At 35.0% G+C, this 21,982-nt stretch overlaps 1 protein-coding gene across 1 annotated transcript in view; it reads left to right on the plus strand.

Moving 5' to 3' along the window:
• The window catches only part of DNAH12 (dynein axonemal heavy chain 12), a 151,018-nt gene extending 129,508 nt beyond the window's left edge, over positions 1-21,510 (plus strand). Inside the window, exons 62-75 of the mRNA XM_074344618.1 lie at positions 4,526-4,684; positions 4,847-4,991; positions 8,778-8,928; positions 9,152-9,405; positions 9,587-9,727; positions 10,757-10,894; positions 12,198-12,431; positions 12,708-12,896; positions 14,702-14,805; positions 15,985-16,189; positions 17,879-18,016; positions 18,480-18,571; positions 19,969-20,036; positions 21,224-21,510. Coding sequence (XP_074200719.1) covers positions 4,526-4,684; positions 4,847-4,991; positions 8,778-8,928; positions 9,152-9,405; positions 9,587-9,727; positions 10,757-10,894; positions 12,198-12,431; positions 12,708-12,896; positions 14,702-14,805; positions 15,985-16,189; positions 17,879-18,016; positions 18,480-18,571; positions 19,969-20,036; positions 21,224-21,414 — 2,209 coding nt within the window. The 3' untranslated portion in view covers positions 21,415-21,510. The remainder of the gene's footprint in view (positions 1-4,525; positions 4,685-4,846; positions 4,992-8,777; positions 8,929-9,151; positions 9,406-9,586; positions 9,728-10,756; positions 10,895-12,197; positions 12,432-12,707; positions 12,897-14,701; positions 14,806-15,984; positions 16,190-17,878; positions 18,017-18,479; positions 18,572-19,968; positions 20,037-21,223) is intronic.
• Positions 21,511-21,982: the final 472 nt, after the last annotated feature.

Genomic DNA, 21,982 nt, shown 5'->3' on the forward strand with positions numbered 1-21,982 from the left:
ATGTTTAGTTCAGTAAGAAACTGTCTTCCAAAGTAGCTGTACCATTTTGCATTGCACCAGTAATGAAGGAGAGTTCCTGTTGCTTCACATTCTTGCCAATATTTGCCCTTGTCAGTGTTCTGGATTTCACCATTCTAATAGATGTGTAGTGTTATCTCGTTTTAATTTGCAATTCACTAATGATATATGATATTAAAAATCTTTTTCATATGTTTATATCTTCTTTGGTGAGGTGTCTGCTAGGTCTTTTGTCCATTTGTTAATCAGTTATGTGGCTCATTTTTTATTATTGAGCTGGATGACAGTCCTTTATCAGATACATCTTTGACAGATATTTTCTCCCAGTCTGTGACTTGCCTTCTCATTTTCTTGACTGTCTTTTGCAGAGCAAATGTTTTAAATTTTAATGAAGTCCACCTTATCAATTCTGTTTCATGAATCATGTTTTTGGTGTTGTATCTAAAAAGTTATCACCATACTTAGGCATCCTAGATTTTCTCCTGTTGTCTTCTACTTTACTTTACTTTATACTTACACATTTTACATTAAATCTATGGTCCATTTCAAGTTCACTTTTGTGAAGGGTGTAAGGTCTTGATCTAAATTCTTTTTTTTTTTTTTTTCATGTGGATATCCAGTTGTTTCAGCACCATTTGTTGAGAAGACTATCTTTGTTCCATTGAACTGCTTTTGCTCCTTTGTCAGATATCAGTTGAGTGTATTCATATGGGTGTATTTCTGGGTCCTTTATTCTGTATCATTGAACTATCTATTCTTTTGTCTTTATTACACTGTCTTGATTACCTGATGTAGTAAGCATACTTGATTAACTTTCCAGTAAGTCTTGAAGTGAGGTAGTGTCAGCCCTCCAACTTTGTTCTTTAATATTTTGTTGCCTAATCTGGGTCTTTTGCCTCTTCATATAAAATAAATTTTAGAATCAGTTTGTCAACATCTACAAAATAATTTGCTAGGGTTTTGATTGGGATTATATTGAATCTGTAGATCCGTTGACTGTATTTATTTGGGTCTCTTTCTGGGCTCTCTGCTCTGTTCCATTGATCTGCATGTCTAATCTTTTATCAGTACCAGACTGTCTTGATAACTGTAGCTTTATCATAAGTCTTGAAGTCTAGTAATGTCAGTTTTCCAGCTGTGTTCCCCTTCAATACTGTGTTGGCTATTCTTGGTCTTTTCTCCCTCCATATAAACTTTAGAATCAGTTTGTCAGTTATACACCAAATAGCTGGCTGGGATTTTGATTGGGAGTGCATAGAATTGATAGATTAAGTTGGGAAGAACTGACATCTTGACAATATTGAGTATTCCTATCCATGAATATGGAGTCTCTCTCCACTTGTTTAATTCTTCTTTGATGTCTTTCATCACAGTTTTATAGTTTTCCTCATATAGATCTTGTATATAATTTGTTAGATTCAATTTTTGAGGTGCTAATGCAAATGGTACTGTTTTAATTTCAAATTCCACTTGTTTGTTGCCGATATATATGACATTTGTATATTAACATTGTAACCTGAAACCTTGCTATAATCACTTATTAGTTTCAGGAGGGTTTTTTGGTCAAGTCTCTAAAATTTTCTACATAGACAATCATGTCACCTGTGAACAAAGATGGTTTTATTGCCTCATCTCTAGGGAGGAGGTTAATCCTGCTTGGGATTCATAGGGCTTCTTGAATCTGTTATTATTATTAACTGTTTTGAAAAATACTCATAATTTAAAAAAATACTACTTCTTCATTTTCTCTCTCTTTCCTAGTTCCATGTATTTAAGACTTAATCATGCATTTCCTATATCTTTTACCCTCTCATCTGTATTTTCTATCCCTTTTGCCTTTCAAAGCTTTATTCTTCTAGTTCATTAATTCTTTCCTCAGGTGTATGTAATCAGTGACTAAATCAATCCATTTAATTCTAAGCTTAAATTATTGTAAAAAGAAGCAAAAATATATTTATGTGTGTATATACACACACACACACATATATATTTGTATATATGTTTTTCTTATTTTCTTTTCTTATACAAAGGGAGCACATTGTAAATGTTATTTTGCAACTTTTTCTACTAATATAAATGAAAATCACTCAATAAAGAGCTCCTTTTTATCCAGCTTTATTAGGTATAATTGACATATTATGCAGTTTCCGCATTGTAAGAATACAGTTAGATGATTTTTAGTGCACTTATACAATTGTCCAACCATCACCAACATGCAGTTTTAGGACACTTCCATCATCTCAAAAAATTTCCTTTTGCCAATTTAGGCAATTCCTACTCCTGCTTTCAGCCCCAGGTAACCACTGATCTGCTTTCTGTCTCCATAGTTTTTCCTATTCCAGAAATTTTAAGAATGAGACGTTAGAAGGCCCAGAATATGATCTATGTTTGTAAATGTTTTATGTGCTCTTGAAAGGAATGTGTTTTGCTGTTCTTGGGTGGAATGTTCTAAAATGTCAAATAGGTCAAGCTGGTCTATGTATCTTTTATATCTTTATTGATTTTCTATCTACTTATTTAATTACTGAGGGAGATTTGGAATCTCTAGCTATAAAGATTTCTCCTTGAAGTTCTATCAGTTTTGCTTTGTGTTTTGGTGCTCTATTATTAGATGTATAAATGTTTAGGACTGTTATATCCTCTTAGTAAATTGACTTGACTTTTTAAAATCCCTGTTTATACCCACTGCTCTGAAATCTACTGTGTGTCATATTATGGTAGCCCCTCTAACTTCCTTTTGAGTAGTGTTATCATGGTATGTATTTTTCCATACTTTTACTTTTAACCTGTTTGTTTTACACTTAAACTGTATCTGTAGACAGTCTGTAGTTATGTCTTGTTTGCTTTATCCAATTTGATAATCACTGCCTTTAATGAAATTGTTTAGACCATTTACATTCAATGAGATAATATATAGAGTTATATTTAAAATCTACCATCTTATGATTTATTTTGTTTTGCTCATATGTTCTTTGTTCCATGTTTCTTCATTTTCTGTTTTTCTTTAAAGTATTTATGATTCTCTTTTATCTCTTGTTGGTTTATTAACTATAATTTTTTTTATTAGTTTAGTGACTTGTTTACGGTTATAGGATACATTTTAACTTATCATAGTCTATCTTCAGGTAAAATTATACTACTTCATATATGTATACATAGTATAAGAACTTAAAACAGTATACTTTTATCTCTCCCTTTGTAGCTTTTGTTTTATTGTTGTCATACATGTCATATTTGTTATAAATCCCACAGCACATTTTATTTTGCTCTAAATGGTCAGTTATCTTTTAAAGAGGCATAAATAGTAGAAAAATGTCTTTTATGTTTATCTATGTACTTACCAGTTCTGATGCTATTTTATTTTTGTTGTTGTCAATTCAAATTTCCATTTACCTAAAACTTCCTTTAATATTTCTTATAGTGTAGGTCTACTGGTAATGAATACTTTTAATTTCTGTAAATCTGAGGAAAGGCCAAATGCATTTTTCTTTCAGATTTTAATTTTTTATTTCTAGAAGTTTCATTTGGTTACTTTTTACATTGCCAACTTCTCTCTTCATTATGTCCATGTTTTGCTTTCACCCTTTCAGCATATCTATAATAGCTTTTAAAACATTCTTTTCTGTTTGTTGTATCATCCCTGTCACTTCAATGCCTGTATCTATTGGTATTTTTCTTCTGTTATGGAAGTTGTGAATTTTACATTGGTAAATGCTGGAATTTAAAAAATTCCTTTAAAGAGCATTAAACTTTACTTTTGCAGGTACTTAAATTACACTGAATTAGTTTGATCTTTTCAAGTCTTACTTATAGGCTTTCTGTAACAGTTTTACTGTAGACTTTATTCTAAAGCTCAGTTAGCTTCACTACTAAAGTGTGATCTCTCCAATGTCACCAATGAATTGCTCTGGTGTTCAATAAAGATTCAAATTGTAGTTGGCAAGAACTCATACCTTCAGTCCTGTGTGAGCTTTGGCAGCTACTCAGTTTACCGCTCCCCAGATATTCTTAGCCTGGCCTCCTGGAGTTTTACCCTACTCATACAAAACTTAGCATTTAGCAATAGAATCAAGAGAATACATATGCAGATTTCTGGAGCTCCTGTTCCATGTATCTCCCTCCTTTCTGGTACTCTTCTCACAAATTCCAGCCATCTCAGCCTTCCTCAACTCTGATCTCTGTCTTTTCAATTCAGCAATACTCTTAAATTCCAGTTTTTATTGCCTCCCTGCTTTGTAGTCTGGAATGTGCCTCCAGGCAGATAGCCAAGACAATCACAGGAATCACCTTATTTGTCTCTCCTTTTTCAGAGACCACAGTCCTGCACTGGCTATTATATAATTTCCAAAAAACGGTTGTTTCTTTGATTTTTTCCCCCAGTTTTCTAGTTGTTTATAGCAGTAGGGTAAGTCAGTCCTGATTATTTTATCCAGGCTATAGAAGTAGACACTGACTTCATTCAATTTTAAAACAACAGTTTACAAGAGTCCTTCTTTTGGAAACACAGGGCAAAAAAAGAGATTGAATATCAGGAACTGATGTTTCTTTTAACTGGAGGAGTAAGTCTTAAGAGTGCTGAGAAAAATCCTGATCCAACCTGGCTACAAGATAAAAGCTGGGAGGAAATTTGTCGTGCAAGTGAATTTCCTGCCTTCAAAGGACTCAGGTAATTGTTTAAACATAATGAGTTAGCATTGACTAGTGATAGGTAAATTTGTAATCTAGTGGTTTTTTTTAAATGCTTCTATAGCTGTCTTAATTCATCTCCTCACTCAACAATCTCTTCTAAAATCGTTTCCCAATGACAGGATGTTTTTCTTTCCATTAGGAATCATTTTTGTGACAATATAACTGAATGGCGAGAAATCTATGACAGTAAAGAGCCACAAAATGCTAAATTTCCAGTACCAATGGATACTAGGCTAAATGAACTACAGAAAATAATAGTTCTTCGGTGCTTAAGACCTGATAAGGTAAAATACAAATGTGTTCTATCTGGAACCTAGATAATTTGCCATATATGAAGTACTAGTTTTAAAATTGTTGTTATTTGGTTCTTTAGGCCTTATTTCAGATGCTCAAAGGGTTCATTGAGTTCTTTGGATCTATAGGGTTATAGTTTTCCTCAACTTGAGAAAAACTTTGGCCACCATTTCTTCAAATATTTTTTTTGTCACCTCACCCATAATTCCAATTAGTTATGCATTAGACTTCTTGATATTATACCATGTATCAGGTGGTTGATACTCTGTTAATTATTTTAAAATCTTTTGTATCACTGTGCTTCATTTTGGGCAGTTTCTATTGCTATCTTTAAATTTGCTGATTTCCTCTTTGTAGTGTCTAGGCTGCTATTAATCCCATCCAGTTAATTTTTCTTAGCTACTATATATTTTATTTCTAGAAAGTTCATTTGGTTCTTTTTTATATGTTCTATTTTTCTTTTCATTCTGTTTATGTTTGCCTTTAAATACTTGAACACGGTTATAATAATTGTTTTTAAATCCTTGACTGCTAATTCCATCATGTTTGGATCTATTTCTGTTGACTGATTTTACTCTTGGTTGCAGATTGTATTTTCCCACTTCCTGGAAGGCCCTGTACTGTTTGATTGGCTCCTGGACATAGTTGTCTGTTTGTTTGTTAGAGTCTCCCACTAGGCTCTGAGCTTCTTGAGGTCAGGACCCATGTCTTATTTTGCTCAATATCTCCAGGTCTTAAAGCAGTGCCTGGCAGATGGTAGGACATCTCAATAAATGTCTGTGAATTGAGTTGAATTTAATTGAATTAAACCAAATTCAATTAAAAATTGTGTTAGGATTCTCCAGAGAAAGAGAATCAGTAGGACAGATAAAAATAGAGATTTTGAGGAATTAACTCATGTGATTGTAGAAGCTGGCAAGTTCAAAATCTGCTGGCTGCAGACCCACAGAAGAGCTGACGTTGCAGCTTGAGTCCAAAGGCAGGCAGTCTACTGGCAGAATTCCCTCTTCCTCATTGGAAATCGGTCTTTTTCTCTTAAGGCCTTCAGCTGATTGCATGAGGTCCACTCACATTATGCGAGTAACCTGCTTTACTCAAAGTCTGCTAATTTAAGTGTTAATCTCGTCTTAAAAATATCTTCCCCGCAACATCTAGGCTAGTATTTGACCAAATATCTGGATACTGTGCCCTAGCCAAGTTGACATATAAAATTAACCATCGTAAAGCCCATCTCGAGGTCTGCTTAAGTCTCCATTTCTTCTCTAGTGTGTCTTACATGAAGGATCAAAATATTATAGAAAAGTCTTATAACCTTTTCTTATGTTAAGTTACTGGAACAATGTTCTTTTTTTGTAGAAAACTATCATACTTGAGCACAGTTACATCATCTCAGGGAGCACTGCCCCTGACCAGTGCACAGAGTAGTGGGGAGCAAGGTCTCTCTGTCCTTAGCATCTCCCTTTCCTTAAAATGTATACTGAAGATCTACTGTGCTAGGTAGAAACTATACATAGTGCTAATGGTAAAAGGATGAAAAAGATTTCGTCATTGCTCATGTGAAGTTATTAAAGAAAGAAAGAAAAACTGTTATATCCTTGTGAGCTCCTTTTTAAAAAACCTTCAGTAGCCAGCCTGTCAGTACCTGTAGAATAATGACAAAATTACAGCTTGGCAGTCTTATTACCTTGGCTAACCAGATCTCTTTTCTGCCATTCCATTCTTATCTTCTCTTTAAAACTCCTACTGTTTAAAACTACAGAATGCTCACAACTACATGAAATTACTCATATAGAAGCCTCCATTCATCCTTCCCATGCATTCCACAAACCCTATAGGACTGCAGAAGCCTGTGATAATCATTCTCCCCTCCATCAAATTCCTACAGGTTCACTTTAAAAAGTTGTTTGGCATGTAGAGGATAATGTGTGACATCTCTTTGTACTTATTTTCTGCTGCTAATGTTGATAAGATGCATTCTTTCATTTTTAATTAATTTTAATATAATTTATAAGTAAATCATATATTCCTGTGGTTCAAAACTGATGCACTGTTTTGAGTCACATGAATATATGAATACAATGAAAAGTGTACCTCCAGTCTCCATCTCTCAGTCACTCAACATACTTCATTTAGGCAGTTAATGTTACCTGCTTCTTGTTATTCTTTTATGCACATATAAATGTGTTTCCATCGTTGAACCTTTATAATATTTATATATTATGTTATTAAAAAGCTGCAATGAATAACCTTATTCAAAAGTTATTTCTCACATGTGAAACTATCTCTCACAATAAAATCCTGGGAATAAAATTGCTGTGTCTGTGAATTTGCCCTCTGATTTTATAGATATTTTCAAACTGTCCTCCATGAAGGTTATACCAGATTCCACAGCAGTGTATGAAAATGTCTGTTTACCTGTGCTTTAGCCCACACAGTATGTTGCCAAACTTTTGGATCTTTGGCATTCTGTGCAGGGAGTTTGAGGATTCTGGGGCTGATCGAGGTGACAGTAGCACACATGAGTTTCACTGGATATTGCTTTGACCAGTTTGTTGGGGAGGAAGGAGTCTGTTCTCTCACATCAGGAGTCTGTCCAGAGGCTGGGAGTGAGGAGGGGAGGTCCATTACTCTGAAGGAGAGGGGAAGGCAAGGGAATTCCTAACTGAGGGGGGACTTGTGTGGTATCTAGATAACATTATTCATCAGAATGGTGGCTGGGAGTCTGGATCAGAACTCTGAAGGGGAGCAGCAGCTTAGGGTCTCTATGTCCTGGGGCTTATTTTTTTTTTTTTTTTATAACTAGCAGATGTTGGGTGCAAAATAGGCAGGCTCTAAATGGCTAAAAAAAACCTGCTGACTTGGGCTAGGTTTAAAACAATTGAATGTGTAAAATTTGACTTTGGTAGCAGTGGGCTTTTGAGCTATCAGATTTCAGCCCACTGTGAAACAGAAACAATTAGGGGTGAATACACAAAGGCTATCTTTGTCCCATTTATATAACAATCTGATAGGTGAAAAATGGTATCTAAGTATAACTATGATTTATATTTTTCTTATTATTAGGGTATAGACTAAGCTGCTGTAACAAAGAGACCTAAAATACAATAGCTTAAATAAAATAGGAGTTAATTTCTCCCTCTCCTAACAGCCCTGAGCAAATGCTTGAGGGTTGCCAGGGCAGCTCTGCTCTTGAGATCATCCAGATTCACATTCCTTCTCTCATGCTAGAGAAGTCTCCTGAAGTGTGGTCCTCATTAGCAAAATTTAAACTGGCTCATGATACCACTTCTGTTGAAGAGGAAAGGAGAGTTTGAAGGCAACCAGCTTTCTTATAAAAATAGGATCTGAAAGCCCCATATGTAATTTCTATTTGTATTTCTCTGGCCAGAACTTAGTTACATGGCCACATCTAGCTGCAAGAAAGGTTGGGTAAACTTGGGGTTCAGTTACCAAAAGGAGACACAGAATGGGGACAGTTTGCAGTCTCTGCTGTACTAAGTGAGGTTGAGCATCTTTTCATATGTTTAAGATCTATTTCTATTTCATTTTCTATAAACTTTATCTTCTTTGCCCATTTTCTTTTGGATTGTTAGTCTTGTCCCATCAGTTTATAGATGTTTTTATGTATTAGAAAAATTTGCACTTTGTCTATGATATGCTGGATGTTTTTCTTGTCCATTAGACTTATATTTTACTCTTTGTTGGTTTTCAGTAATAATCAAAGTTACATGAAATAAAAATTTCTTTAAAGATCATATCTTTTCTCTCTTAAACAGATAACTCCAGCTATAACTAATTATGTAACTGACAAACTAGGGAAAAAGTTTGTAGAGCCTCCATCATTTGATTTGACAAAGAGTTACTTGGATTCAAATTGCACTATTCCTTTAATTTTTGTCTTGTCTCCAGGAGCAGATCCCATGGCCAGTAAGTGCATATTCTGTTAACTCTTAAGAAATTATAAACAAATCATCTTGTTCAATATCTGTTTCTTAGTTGATTATAAATCAGTTAGTAAATCTGGTATTTATAAGGAAAGGTAACTAGGATTTTCCGCAGTTAAATACCTATACATTGAAACGTAAGGCATATTTTATAATTTTAGAGTAAACAGTGAAACCATTTTGTGTGTGTGTTCCTGTACTCTTAGGCTTGCTGAAATTTGCAAATGATAAAGCTATGTCTGGAAATAAATTTCAAGCTATTTCACTGGGGCAGGGACAAGGACCAATTGCAACAAAAATGATTAAAGCAGCAACAGAAGAAGGAACTTGGGTTTGCCTACAAAATTGTCACCTTGCTGTCTCCTGGATGCCCATTTTGGAAAAAATATGTGAAGATTTTACCCCTGAAGTCTGTAACTCATCCTTTAGGCTTTGGCTCACAAGTTATCCATCTCCCAAAGTATGTATATTTCCTATGGAATTTAGTACTTTTATTTGGTTATCTGTTACATTGCATATCTTAAATGCTTAACCTTGAAGATTTAAATATACTTCTGGAGTCCTCCCTTATACCACTAGTGTATGCATTTTTAGGACTTGAGTTGGTTATCTTGAGTAATACTCTGTTTATTTTGTCTTAGTTCCCAGTAACAATTTTACAGAATGGAGTAAAAATGACTAATGAACCTCCTACGGGTCTTCGGCTAAATCTCCTCCAGTCATATCTCACAGATCCAATTTCTGATCCTCAGTTTTTCAGTGGATGCGAGGGAAAGGAACTGGTAATATTCAACTTCTGGAACTTTTAAAATGTGTTTTTATAGTGAAAATATGAAAATATAAACACTTTATTTAATGTTAAACTTTAAGCATTTCCTAGGAAGACAGAAATTATACCCATCTTGTTCATCATTTTATTCCCGATAGTTTGTGTTCTGCTTCCCATGTAGAAGACAGTCGAATATTTATTGAATGAATGTATCTTAGTTTGTACAAAAGTCCAAAAGTGCGTTTTGTAAAGACGGTTAAGATACAAGAGTAGCAATCTATTTTCACATTATTTATTTATTCTTTCAACAGATATGTGTGTTAGGTACTAGCTAAAAGGCAGTGAGAATAAAATAGATCCCACCACCACCACAAAAAAAATCTGCCTTCATGAAACTTAAATTCTACTAATGATATTTTGACATATTAATAACACTCTTCAATGTATCCATATAAAACAGTTCTGCACACGGTATTGTGGACTTTAGGTGTCCCCATAAATAGCACTCCCTTTCCCTGCCCAAATTCTTACCAGTTAAGAAACAGGAAAAAGTATAAACATTATGGGAACCATTGCCCTAGGGTTTTTGTACCTGACTGGTTTGTAGACACATGTAAAACTCCTTTGTAAGTCTACCAGAAATAGCTGAGATGTCCTTTGACAAGGCTAATTTATGACCATTGGGCAAGCAATAATCTGAACTGTTATCATTTGGCTATTAAAAGTAAATATGATCTATATTGTCACAGGTAAACTAACATTTTTGGCTTTTGAATTATTTAGGAATGATAAGATATTAATTGTCTGTCAGGTTTATAGATAAGTTTCCTATACTCAGTTGTCTTCCCCTTAAGGGCAGGAATATATTTCTGTACCTCCATTCATCCATCCATCCATTCATTCATTCGTTCAATAAATATTTCTTGAACTCTTACTAGTTGCGAGGTATCCTTCTAGGAACTGGTAATATGGCAATGAACATATAAACATTTTAATGATGGAAATCTGATCAGAATTTTTTCTTGTTGTATATTTTTATAAGGCATGGGAGAAGTTGCTATTTGGAGTTTGTTTTTTCCATGCCCTTGTGCAAGAGAGAAAGAAATTTGGTCCTCTTGGTTGGAATATCCCATATGGATTTAATGAATCAGACTTACGCATCAGTATTCGACAACTGCAGGTAAGGTTAGAAAGGAAGTAACCTAGATGGAGGATCATTGTGTACCAGGCCCTAGGCAAATCCCCCTTGCTTAGATTAACTTATTAGGTTCTCCCAATATCACTAATAGTTGGGAGATAGTAATAATAATTATAACTTTGGTTTATAAAGCATAATCTCCATCTGAATTTTTCTGTAGCAAATAATGGGAAACTTGATTCAAAACTGGCTTAAACCATAATGAACTTTTTTATCTCACGTAAAAAAGAGGTGTAAAGGAAGGAAAGACTCTGGAGTTGGTTGAATCAACAGAAGTATTGTCATCAAAGACCCTGTTTCCTTTTTTTTGCAGTGCTCTCTTCAGGGTTGGCTTTATATATGTCCTCATGATCCTTTTAGCCTCCACTCAGTCAAGTCTACAGTTTAGCTCTATCAGTCAACAATAACAGTAGAAAAGGAATTTATTGTAAAAATATTGGGTAGGTCACAGAATCACCAAGGTAGCTACAGAGCCAAGGCATCCACAGTCCTATCCAGAATCACACCATGTCTGGTAAGAGCAGTCCCTCTATCCTTATTAAATATTAGACACTACAGCCCTCATAGCTGCCACACGGGCTCTGATCTACTGCACACTCTCTGATGTCATCAGAAAGATTCTTTGCTGTACCTGCACATTTGCATACTAAACCCCAGCTCAGTCTAGGATGGCTGCATCTGAGCTTCCAAGCCCAGGTCACAAGCCTAGGCTTTAGCTGTAAGGGAGGCTAAGAAAGTGAGTGGTCAGCTTTTTCAGTTTCTGTAGACTCACAGTGTGAAACATGAGATACCTGAGATGGTTAGCAGCCCTCCTCCAAAGAAAAAGGGAATAAATGTCCACTATAAATTCTTAGTAACAGGCTTTGAACTAGTTATGTTACTTCCATGAATTCTAATCCTCACAGCAACCCTATAAGGTGGATATTATCTCTATTTTGGAAAAACCAAAGCTAAGAAGTAAATTTGCCTCAGAATTTGAGGTAGGATTTGAAGTCAGGGCTGTCCAACTCTAACATTTTCCCCATTATTTCTGTCATGTTTTACCAATTATGTATTAACACAACTAGACAACCACGGAATATTGTATTTTTCTGCTTCTTCGCTGTATAAGGGACTTTATGATTTAAGACATGGGGCTTCAAAACAACCCATGATAATTTTTCCAACTCCACTTTCATGTGTATAGATTGATATGATTGATTGATAGATATTTAAGGCCATCTTAAAATGGAAATGAAGTGAAAGACATTAAGGTTTTTCTCATTTCATTTTTCCTTTGTTCCAGTTATTTATAAATGAATATGATACAATCCCATTTGAAGCTATTTCTTACCTGACTGGAGAGTGTAACTATGGCGGAAGAGTGACAGATGACTGGGACAGACGTCTCCTCTTAACCATGCTGGCTGACTTTTATAATCTACACATAATTGAAAACTCTCATTATAAGTTCTCTCCCAGTGGAAACTATTTTGCACCTCCCAAAGGCACTTATAATGAGTACATAGAATTCATTAAGGTAACTGATGTTACTGAAAAAAGGGTTAGATTCAAGTGTGATTTTTCTAAAAAGCAAACAGTGAAAGATTCCCCATAATGTATAGGATTAGACAAGTATTGTGGTTCAATCAGCTTTCAGTGTATTTTGTTTCTAGTAATTACTGAAAATTGGGAAAGTTTGATTCCTCTGTTGTTGGATATTTAGTTGATTTTTAACCTTTTTTGGTCTGCATGTGTCTGCCTTATTAACATATCCAGTGAAAATGTGATGCTTGTTGAATCTGTTTTCTGGTAGAAACTTCCATTTACTCAGCACCCTGAGATATTTGGATTACATGAAAATGTTGATATCTCCAAAGATCTTCAACAAACGAAAATCCTCTTTGAGTCCTTGCTCCTCACCCAAGGAGGCTCCAAGCAGACAGGATCCTCAGGAAGTGCTGACCAGATTTTATTAGAAATTACCAAAGATATTCTCAAGAAGGTAAAGTTTAGCTTAAGATGTGTTACTTGTAATATAATATAAATCAAAATGGCACTGAAATGTTAATCTGCAAACTCCATTTAGCAGCATTATGACCTTGTGTGAGATACTTTGCCTTTCTGAACGTTGGTTTCCAAATCTGTAAAGTAGTGATAATAGTTGCAACTATATAAGGTTCTCGTGAACAAAGAGATCGTTAATTTAAAGTGGTTTGCATAATGCCTGGCAACTATTAAGTTCTTAGCAACTACAGTTGTGGAAGAACTACTGAATACATGGTTTATTATCATTTCTAAATAAAGACAGTGGACCTACTTTTTTTAAATGGAGGAAATGGTCTGAACTTGCCAGTTCAAGAAAAGAATGATTTTTAATTTATACCTTCAGAAGTGAGGAGGCACAGGGAGATAAGATTGACACTAAATTAGCTGCTACAGCTTTTTTTTTTCACATACTACAGCCCAACATACTTAGCTCTCTTGGTAAAGTGGGATGAAAAAAGTTCTCACTTTTTTCTGTGTCTTACATTCAATATAGAACTACTATGAGGACTTTATGGTCCTAAGAACAGATCTTCACAACTCCCCTCCAGGATAAATACAGTAATTATCCACATATTTCAGTGTCAGTCACTCTGACAGAGCAGAACCTGACCCCTACTCCATCTGCCTTGACCCGTGGGTGGCACCTACTCTACTCTCCCAGTTGGTCGCCTTGCCTTACATGACTCCTTAAGGAGAACCTACTGACCTGAAGCCTGGCTGTGGCCACTGGAGAAAAAAAGGGAACAATACTTCCTGCTACTCCTGGGTGAAAGCAAACTAGCCTCCTCCAACCTCTGCCCCTGGACTGCTGCTCTGCCATTTGCCTCTTCTCACCCCTGGCCCCTTCCTGCTAGTGATTTATCTCTTCGGGGAAAAGTTCTTGCCCTCCCAGAATGGTGGCTCTTATAAGATCCCTAACAGGAAGTTACCTGGCAGTGGCATATGAGACTTAATTGGGGTAGAATGCTTGTGCTGAGCTAAAGGTGCCTTGAGTGACACCACCTAGTGTGACTTCACAGAATTCTTTTGTACTACCCAGGGACCATTACCTGGAGACAGTCTGGGCAGCTCAGCTTTCTTAGTTTGGGACTTCCCTGATAGAGAAACGCCTTTGCCCCCTTAAGAGTGTGAATTCCAGTGTTTTGGGGCTTGATCATCAGCCCCAGAGTTCCCTTCATCACTTCTCCTCCAGCATCTGTGAGATACCTCATTGAAATCAGACACTTTTCTCTCGCTGTACACTTGGAACCTTGCCACATTTACACATTAGTTATTTGTTAGTGGCATAAGCAAAGCTTTTTGGAGCCAGATGATAATTTATTGGCTCCATATAAACATACATATAAAACAGTTATGAAGTGGTAAATCAGTTTTATTAATGAAAAATAAGATTCAATTTACAAAAGAAAATTATACAACTTTTCAGAAATGTATATCTTCTGTGAAGTGCTATATCCTGTAGTTAAGAGCATAGGCCTTAGTGTTAGATACCTGTGGAATTAAACAGACCACTTTCGGGCTCTGTACCCTTGGGCAGTCACTTAACCTCTCTGTACTTAAATGTTCTCATCTGTAAAATGGAGATAATAATAGCCACCTAAGTGTGTATGGTAAGGATTACATGAGATGTTGGGAAAGCAGTTAGCATAATGCTTGGCACATAATAATTGCCTAATGTTAGCTGTTACTGATATTATAGCTGAGTGAAACTGATTATTCATTCTGAGAATAATATGTGATCTTCAAAATCTATTCTCTTAGCTACCAAATGATTTTGACATTGAATCAGCACTATTCAAGTATCCCGTGAGATATGAAGAGAGCATGAATACTGTGTTAGTACAAGAAATGGAAAGATTTAACAAGTAAGAAGCTCTATACCCAGTGATTCAGAAGGTTACCAACCAAAGTTGATAGAAAGATACACCGGTATTGAATTAAAATTTCAAGAAAAAAGTATTAAAACCTGCCATCTCATTGGAATTTTTCTCCTTTTTTAAAGTTGCCTAATCAATCTAAAGTTGCTCCAGAAGGGAGAGAATGTTTTATAATGTAAAAATGATGATGAAAAACAGGTCTGCTTTTACTGGTTAAAAAATATTCATTTATCATTTCTCACCCATCTGTTGCTCTTCTCTTCAGGAACTATTTAGATGGAATGAGCCTTATGTAGGCCTATGTGTAGTTCTATCTTTTGTCATTTTTCTACCATTGACACATATACACACCCCTCCTTTTCTTCCTGAGTCCAATCTGGATTGATTAGGTACCTTAAAATAGCAAACAAATTATTTGCTTTGAATTTTTAAATTGAATTGTCTACCGTTCAATACTGGCTTAAGGAATGAAGAACTCTTTTGGTTATAAGTTTTCTAGTGTTTCCAAGTTTATTTCAGTTTCCAGACATTGATGTTTTAAAATAAAACATATTAAAACCCTATGATGCCTTAATTAATCAGTATTTCTGATGCAAAGACCATATGTATTTATGTATCATAGTATACTATCTCTCAGTTGCTTAGGCTTCTAACCTAAATCTCTCACTTCAGGTATATTTATGGTGTTCTTAGCAATTTGGGCCTAAGTGGGAAGCAAAGTATTTGCAAGCATATAAATGAATGTACACTTTATGTTTTAATGCAGAGTTTCCCAAGTTTCAGCCACTGCATAGTACCTTTATAACTTTTTCCATAGTTTCATGTCAGGAATAACATTATTTACCTGTTATTTTTCCTTAAATCATTCTCTGTTTAAATTACCTGATCTTAAGCAGTAATATCCAGAAAGCAGCAATTTTGATATGTAAGTTACATTATTTTCTAGATTTAAAAATATGTATGTAATAATTAACATGAAAAATGTTTATCCAAGTATCACCTAAAATTACCTTACATTATTAAGTGGGAGATAGCCACACTTTATGAAACACTTCCATAAAGCTGTGAATGGTATCCTGTATCTCTTCTTCTGGAAAGACTATATGTTGATATTTACTATCCTATATATATGTGTGTGTATAAATGACACAATTTCTTTCCTTACAGTTTAATTAAGACTATACGCAACACTCTACGGGACCTTGAAAAAGCTATTAAGGGCGTGGTTGTAATGGATTCTGCACTGGAGGCACTCTCTGGCAGTCTGCTTGTTGGAAAAGTTCCAGAAATATGGGCCCAACGATCATACCCAAGTCTTAAACCCCTAGGAAGTTACATCACAGATTTTCTAGCCCGGCTGAATTTTTTACAGGTTAAAAATTATATGTACTATATATGTGTAATATATATAAAATTTCTTTTCTTTTCTTTTTTTTTTTTTTTTGGTTGACTGAAGAGATACCAGAAATTGGCTGTAGTCACTTGAAAGTCTCTGAGTTGAATGAAATGGATTAGTGATTTCACTGTACTCTAACCAAAATTTTTGAATATTAAAAATCACACATTTCAAAGTACTAAGTAGAAAATTAAGTTTTATTTTCCCAAACCCAAGTAATATGTGACATTTATATTTTTGAAGATCTGTTTGTGGTGTCTGAAGTAACTTGGTCTTGTGATTTTAATACTGGTGGTGAATCACAAAAAGAGGCTGAGGCTTGGATTTATCAATAATTGGCTATTATCTAGAAATCACTGCCTCTTCCCTCTTATCTTATAAAACCAGGGAAAAGATTTTAGGCACTTTGAAATCTCCGAACCCTTTACCCCACAAACCCACATATAAAGGATACACAAGGCAGCATACTGTTTTTCCTCCTCAACTCGGCTTGCCCCATCCTATGGTGGATGGTTATGCGAGGGTGGGGCGAGCCCCAAAAATACATTTTGGAAGTTCACATAGGTATATGACCTTTCAGTGTTTATTTGCCTTTTTATTTTACAAAATCTCTATTTGTTTCACTATAGGAGCTATTCATAAAATAGCCGTACTTGTGCAGATGTGGGGAGAGAGACTTTCTCATACATCCCTTTTTAATTTTTGCCAATCTATAGGTCACCCATATCTGATTGTTTCAATTAGAGTTTCTTTGATTATTAATGAGTCTCTTTTTCTTTTGGTATGTGTGCTTGCCATTTGTATTTTCTCCTGTGAATTGCCCGTTCATCTCCTAGGCCCATTTTTCTTCAGACTATTTTGTTTGTTTTTATTTTTTTACACAATTTTAAAAGGTTAACTTTCCATTTGCAGTTATTGCAAAATATCGGCTGTATTCCCCGTGTTGTGTAGTATATCCTTGAGCCTATCTTACACCCCGTAGTTTGTGCCTCTCACTTTCCCACCCCTACTTTTCCCCTCCTCCTCCCCCTCACTGGTAGCCACTAGTTTGTTCTCTGTATCTGAGTCTGCTTCTTTTTTGTTATATTCACTAGTTTGTTGTATTTTTTAGATTCCACATATAAGTGATACCATACAGTATTTGTCTTTATCTCTCTGACTTATTTTACTTAGCATAATGCCCCCCAGGTCCATCCATGTTGCTTCAAATGGCAAAATTTCATTCTTTTTTATGGCCAAGTATTATTCCTGTGTGTGTGTGTGTGTGTGTGTGTGTGTGTGTGTGTGTGTGTGTGTGTGTATACCACATTTTCTTTATCCATTCATCTGTTTGTGGACATTTAGGTTACCTAAGTCATTGAGTGGGATTAAGTAATATAATAAATACCCAAATAATTTACATTTGCCATTTTGTAGAAGATTTAAATCTTTCAAATTTTATTTTATTCAGGTTAATGTTAAAATTAGTTTGAATTTTCCAAGAGTAACTATTAGGGATAAAAGGTAGGAGGGCCAAGGTGGGTTGTGTGTTTGGTGTCAGGAAAGAGAGCCCTGTGGTGGGAAGTGTGGGCAACATACACAAAAAGCAGAACCAGGAATGGTATGTCAGGTGATTCTTGCCTAAGTTGAAAAGTGAACATAATGCCTTTTGTTTTTCCTTTGTAGGACTGGTATAATTCAGGAAAACCTTGTGTGTTTTGGCTCTCAGGTTTCTTTTTCACCCAAGCCTTTTTAACTGGAGCTATGCAGAATTATGCCAGAAAATATACCATCCCTATTGATTTACTAGGATATGAATTTGAGGTACAGTAACACTTTAAACTCTGTATAATTTAAACTCCATATAATTACATCAAAGGCATGCATTTAAGCAAGGAGGATATGCATAATTCATATTTTATAGCCCATTATAAATAATTTGACTTCTTCCCATTCTTTGTGTTTCATGAAGAAAGTATACGATATTTATCTTGCTATCTCTGGGAGAGGACTTTTTATATAGCTCAATATTAAATTCAAATATCTAATGCTGCTCTTCTATTTTAGCAAAAACTAGTATGAGGTATAGTAAAATCAGATAAAATGCTTCAAAAAGAACTGTATTGTATAATTTACATTTACATTTTACTGAAAAAACTTATAGTTCAGGAAGCTATTATATAGAGGGGTTTCCCTGAATGTGTTCTGAAGATTTGGCTCATGCTTTCTTTATGAGACAAAGTTGTCTGGTGAGGAAATCATTACTAATGTGTGCCTCTCCCCTCAGGTTATTTCATCTGACACATCTGAGAAAGCACCAGAAGATGGTGTTTATATCCATGGATTATATCTCGATGGAGCACGCTGGGACAGAACAAGGTCAGTAGTTTCAAGTGCAAAGACCTCTTTGACTATGGCTGAATTATAGGTGAGGTAAACTGTCTGCTGCCTTTCCCCCACTGCCCAACCAAAGGCTTCTTCTAGGGAACACAAGTAATAAATAATATCAGAATTGTTGCTATAAATCATTACTCAGGCTGGGGCAATTAGTGAGCAATTTTAGGCTCCAAACAATTTTTAGTTAATATTTCAGTGGTCTTACTAGTAGAAAAATTAGTTGAAATTATTTTTCTTCTTCTGTTTTATAACAGTTACCTTCTGTTTTGTGATGTGTAGGAACACCTCAGTTTTAAATAGTTTTCAGTTATAGTAAAGTTCCCATTTCTACTGGTGAATGAAAAATTTTTTCTTACTTTTTTTAAACACTTTTTATTGAATTATAGTCATTTTACAATGTTGTGTCAAATTCCAGTGTAGAGCACAATTTTTCAGTTATACGTGAACATACATATATTCATTGTCACATTATTTTCGCTGTGAGCTACCACAAGATCTTGTATATATTTCCCTGTGCTACTTTTTCTTGTTTTGATGATGTAATAAATAAATATTTAAAATAAATACTCAATTATTCCCTATTTTAAATCTATGGAGGTAAGAGAGAAAGGGAAAGACAATTTCCCTTGGAGACCTGGTCTTTAACAATCCATTAATCTATTTCCAGAGTCAAGATTAGACTTTACTCTCAAGAAAGGATTAAAGGCCAAGGAAGAGAAAATCGCTTAGGAAGGAGCAAGAAGGTGGTTCTATAGAGATAGGATAGAGATATGAGGAGACTTAGCATGCTTATAGTTCATTTGATTATTTCTATCTCTTTTCATTTTCATTATTCTACTGACGTGTCTTTTGACTTACTTTTCCTTATATATATATTCATCTTTTCCTTCCTTCTTTCCCTCCTTCTTGCAAGCAAACAAGCAAGCAAACAAATAAACAATGTAGCATAAGGAAAATAAACCCCATTATCTAGTTAGATAGATCTGTTTGAATCATGACACTGGAACATAAGAGCTGTGTTACTGTGAGAAAAGTACTCAACCTCTCTGAGCCTCTACTCTTAACCTGTGGAATAGGAATGGGGACAAGACTATTTTGAGGGTCAAATGTGACAGCATAGTGTCTGCCCTCTTGGACAGGACTTTAAAAATGGCAGGAATTTATATTTGTCCACTGTTTGTATACATTGCCTTTCCATAATTTTCTTTTGTTTCTCTCAATTCTTCATTGCCTCTTCCTTGGTTTTGTTTTGTTTTTACATTTCTTTTCCTGCATATCTTTGGTCCTCTCTTATATTAAAAGCCAATATCTAAGTAGCAATTTCTAAGATGCAAATTTCATCCTATTTCTGATTAACATCTGTTAATTTCTCTTCACAGTGGATTGCTTGCTGAACAATACCCCAAACTTCTGTTTGACCTGATGCCCATCATATGGATAAAACCAAGTAAATATATTTCTAACAAATTTTGTAGAGTTTTAGGGAGGATAATGATAGATATTTTTAACTGCTTCCCCAAATAAGTCTATTCAAAACTATTAGGATATTGTTCAGTTATAGTAAATAGTGACTTTATGTTTACATTGGAAATATATTGTTCCCCTTTTTGTAGTGCATTGACATTACATTAGGAATATTCTGCCTCTTATCTCTCTTATCCCATGGGATGTAACATTTTCATTGCCCCTCCCCCACACTTCTAGGGCTTCCCATCAATATTTTGATTGTGAAGTGCCTTTGTACTTCTCAGAGACACAAATAGGCTTGACACAGTTTCCAGCTAGAAACTAGAGTTTTCTGGTTATAAGAAACTCCCCAGGCCTAGGAGCCAGCCTACGTGCCCAATGTATAGATGTTGCAAGCCACACAGGGTGGAGGCCAATTTTTGCCCCCTTGGGAAACCTACATGCTCCTTCCCTCCTTTTGCAATCATCATTTCTCCACCTAGTCTGAATGACTGTTGCTTGTTCTTTTGTTTTCTCTTTCCTCTAATTTTTTCATTCTCAAATAACTATAAATGAAAACATTTAAAAATCACCCACAATCACCACCCAAACAATTAAGTATTTTTATTAAAGCAGTTCATTTATGATAAATGGCCTCTGTTTAGCAAGATTCCTAATGTCTCATATCTGACTTTTCAAGGATTGTGTATAGATTCTTTTTGTGAATAGATAAGAGTTGGTGTGTTTTTCTAAGTAATAACCTGCTGAAAACACATAGTAACTGCAGCTTCTTCTAATTTATGGGTTTCTTGTATTAGAGCTCCCAGCAGCTGCATTTCTCTTGTTGCATCTCCCCATTATTTATGCTGTATTTTATTCCTTCTTTACCTTCTCCTTCTCTCCCAAGTCCTCTTGAGTGTTTCCATGTCTGTTTAGTGGTCAGGTCTTTAAAATCAATTCCTGTCCTGTAGACCCAGAATCATGCATTTTATGAAATCATTGCCTTGTTTCACAATAATAAATATATGCCAGATGTAAAAAACAACTACTTTAAAATGTTTAGATATCATAACCATGATCTTAGATTTAGTACTGTTCATTTTATTACAGGATAATTAATTGTTCTTTTAGTACCAGTGGCTGCTTTCCCTTTATCAAATGAATGCATTTCTTTTTTTTTTTTTCAAGCTGAAAAGTCTCAGATTGTGAAGTCGAATGCCTATTTCTGTCCCCTTTACAAGACAAGTGAACGTAAAGGCACTCTTTCCACCACAGGACATTCTACTAACTTTGTCATTGCAATGTTGTTAAAAACAGACCAACCCACTCAACACTGGATCAAACGTGGGGTTGCTTTGCTTTGTCAGTTGGATGACTAAATTGGACAAATTAAGAAAACGTCTGAAAGAAGTAAAAAAAAAAAAGTATTGTCTTCACTTATTTGAAAATATATATTATAAAACCAACTCTCACGATGCCATTCTTTTACGTGACCTTTATGAGTGGTCTTTGCATTGTTCTCCTCCCTGACGTACCCACTCTTGATTGAAATACAGCCTTCTAGGTGGACTCTCGAGATCACAGACATCTGTGGAAGAAAAACATGAAAAGACGTTTTATTTGAAGCATATGAAAAATCTTTGAAACTTTTGTTTAGTTCCTTTTTTATTTTTAGTTTTGATATATATGTGAAAAATAGATTTGGGAAGACCAGCTGGATAAAATTTAACTAATATCAGAAATTATCTCATTCACAAGTGTTAAGTCATTTCATCAGCTTCAGTAATAATTTACTTTCCACTTACCTACCTGAAGTGATTATACACGAGCATTTCAAATACATCAATAAATAAATTGTAAATAAGGAAACTATTGAAACAATTTCAGAACTAACCCTTTCCTTCATATTTTTAAAACACTAGTTCCATTTCTCACAGTACCCCTGTG

Source organism: Camelus bactrianus, chromosome 17, assembly GCF_048773025.1.
Source record: "Camelus bactrianus isolate YW-2024 breed Bactrian camel chromosome 17, ASM4877302v1, whole genome shotgun sequence".
NCBI classification, from domain to species: Eukaryota; Metazoa; Chordata; class Mammalia; order Artiodactyla; family Camelidae; genus Camelus; species Camelus bactrianus.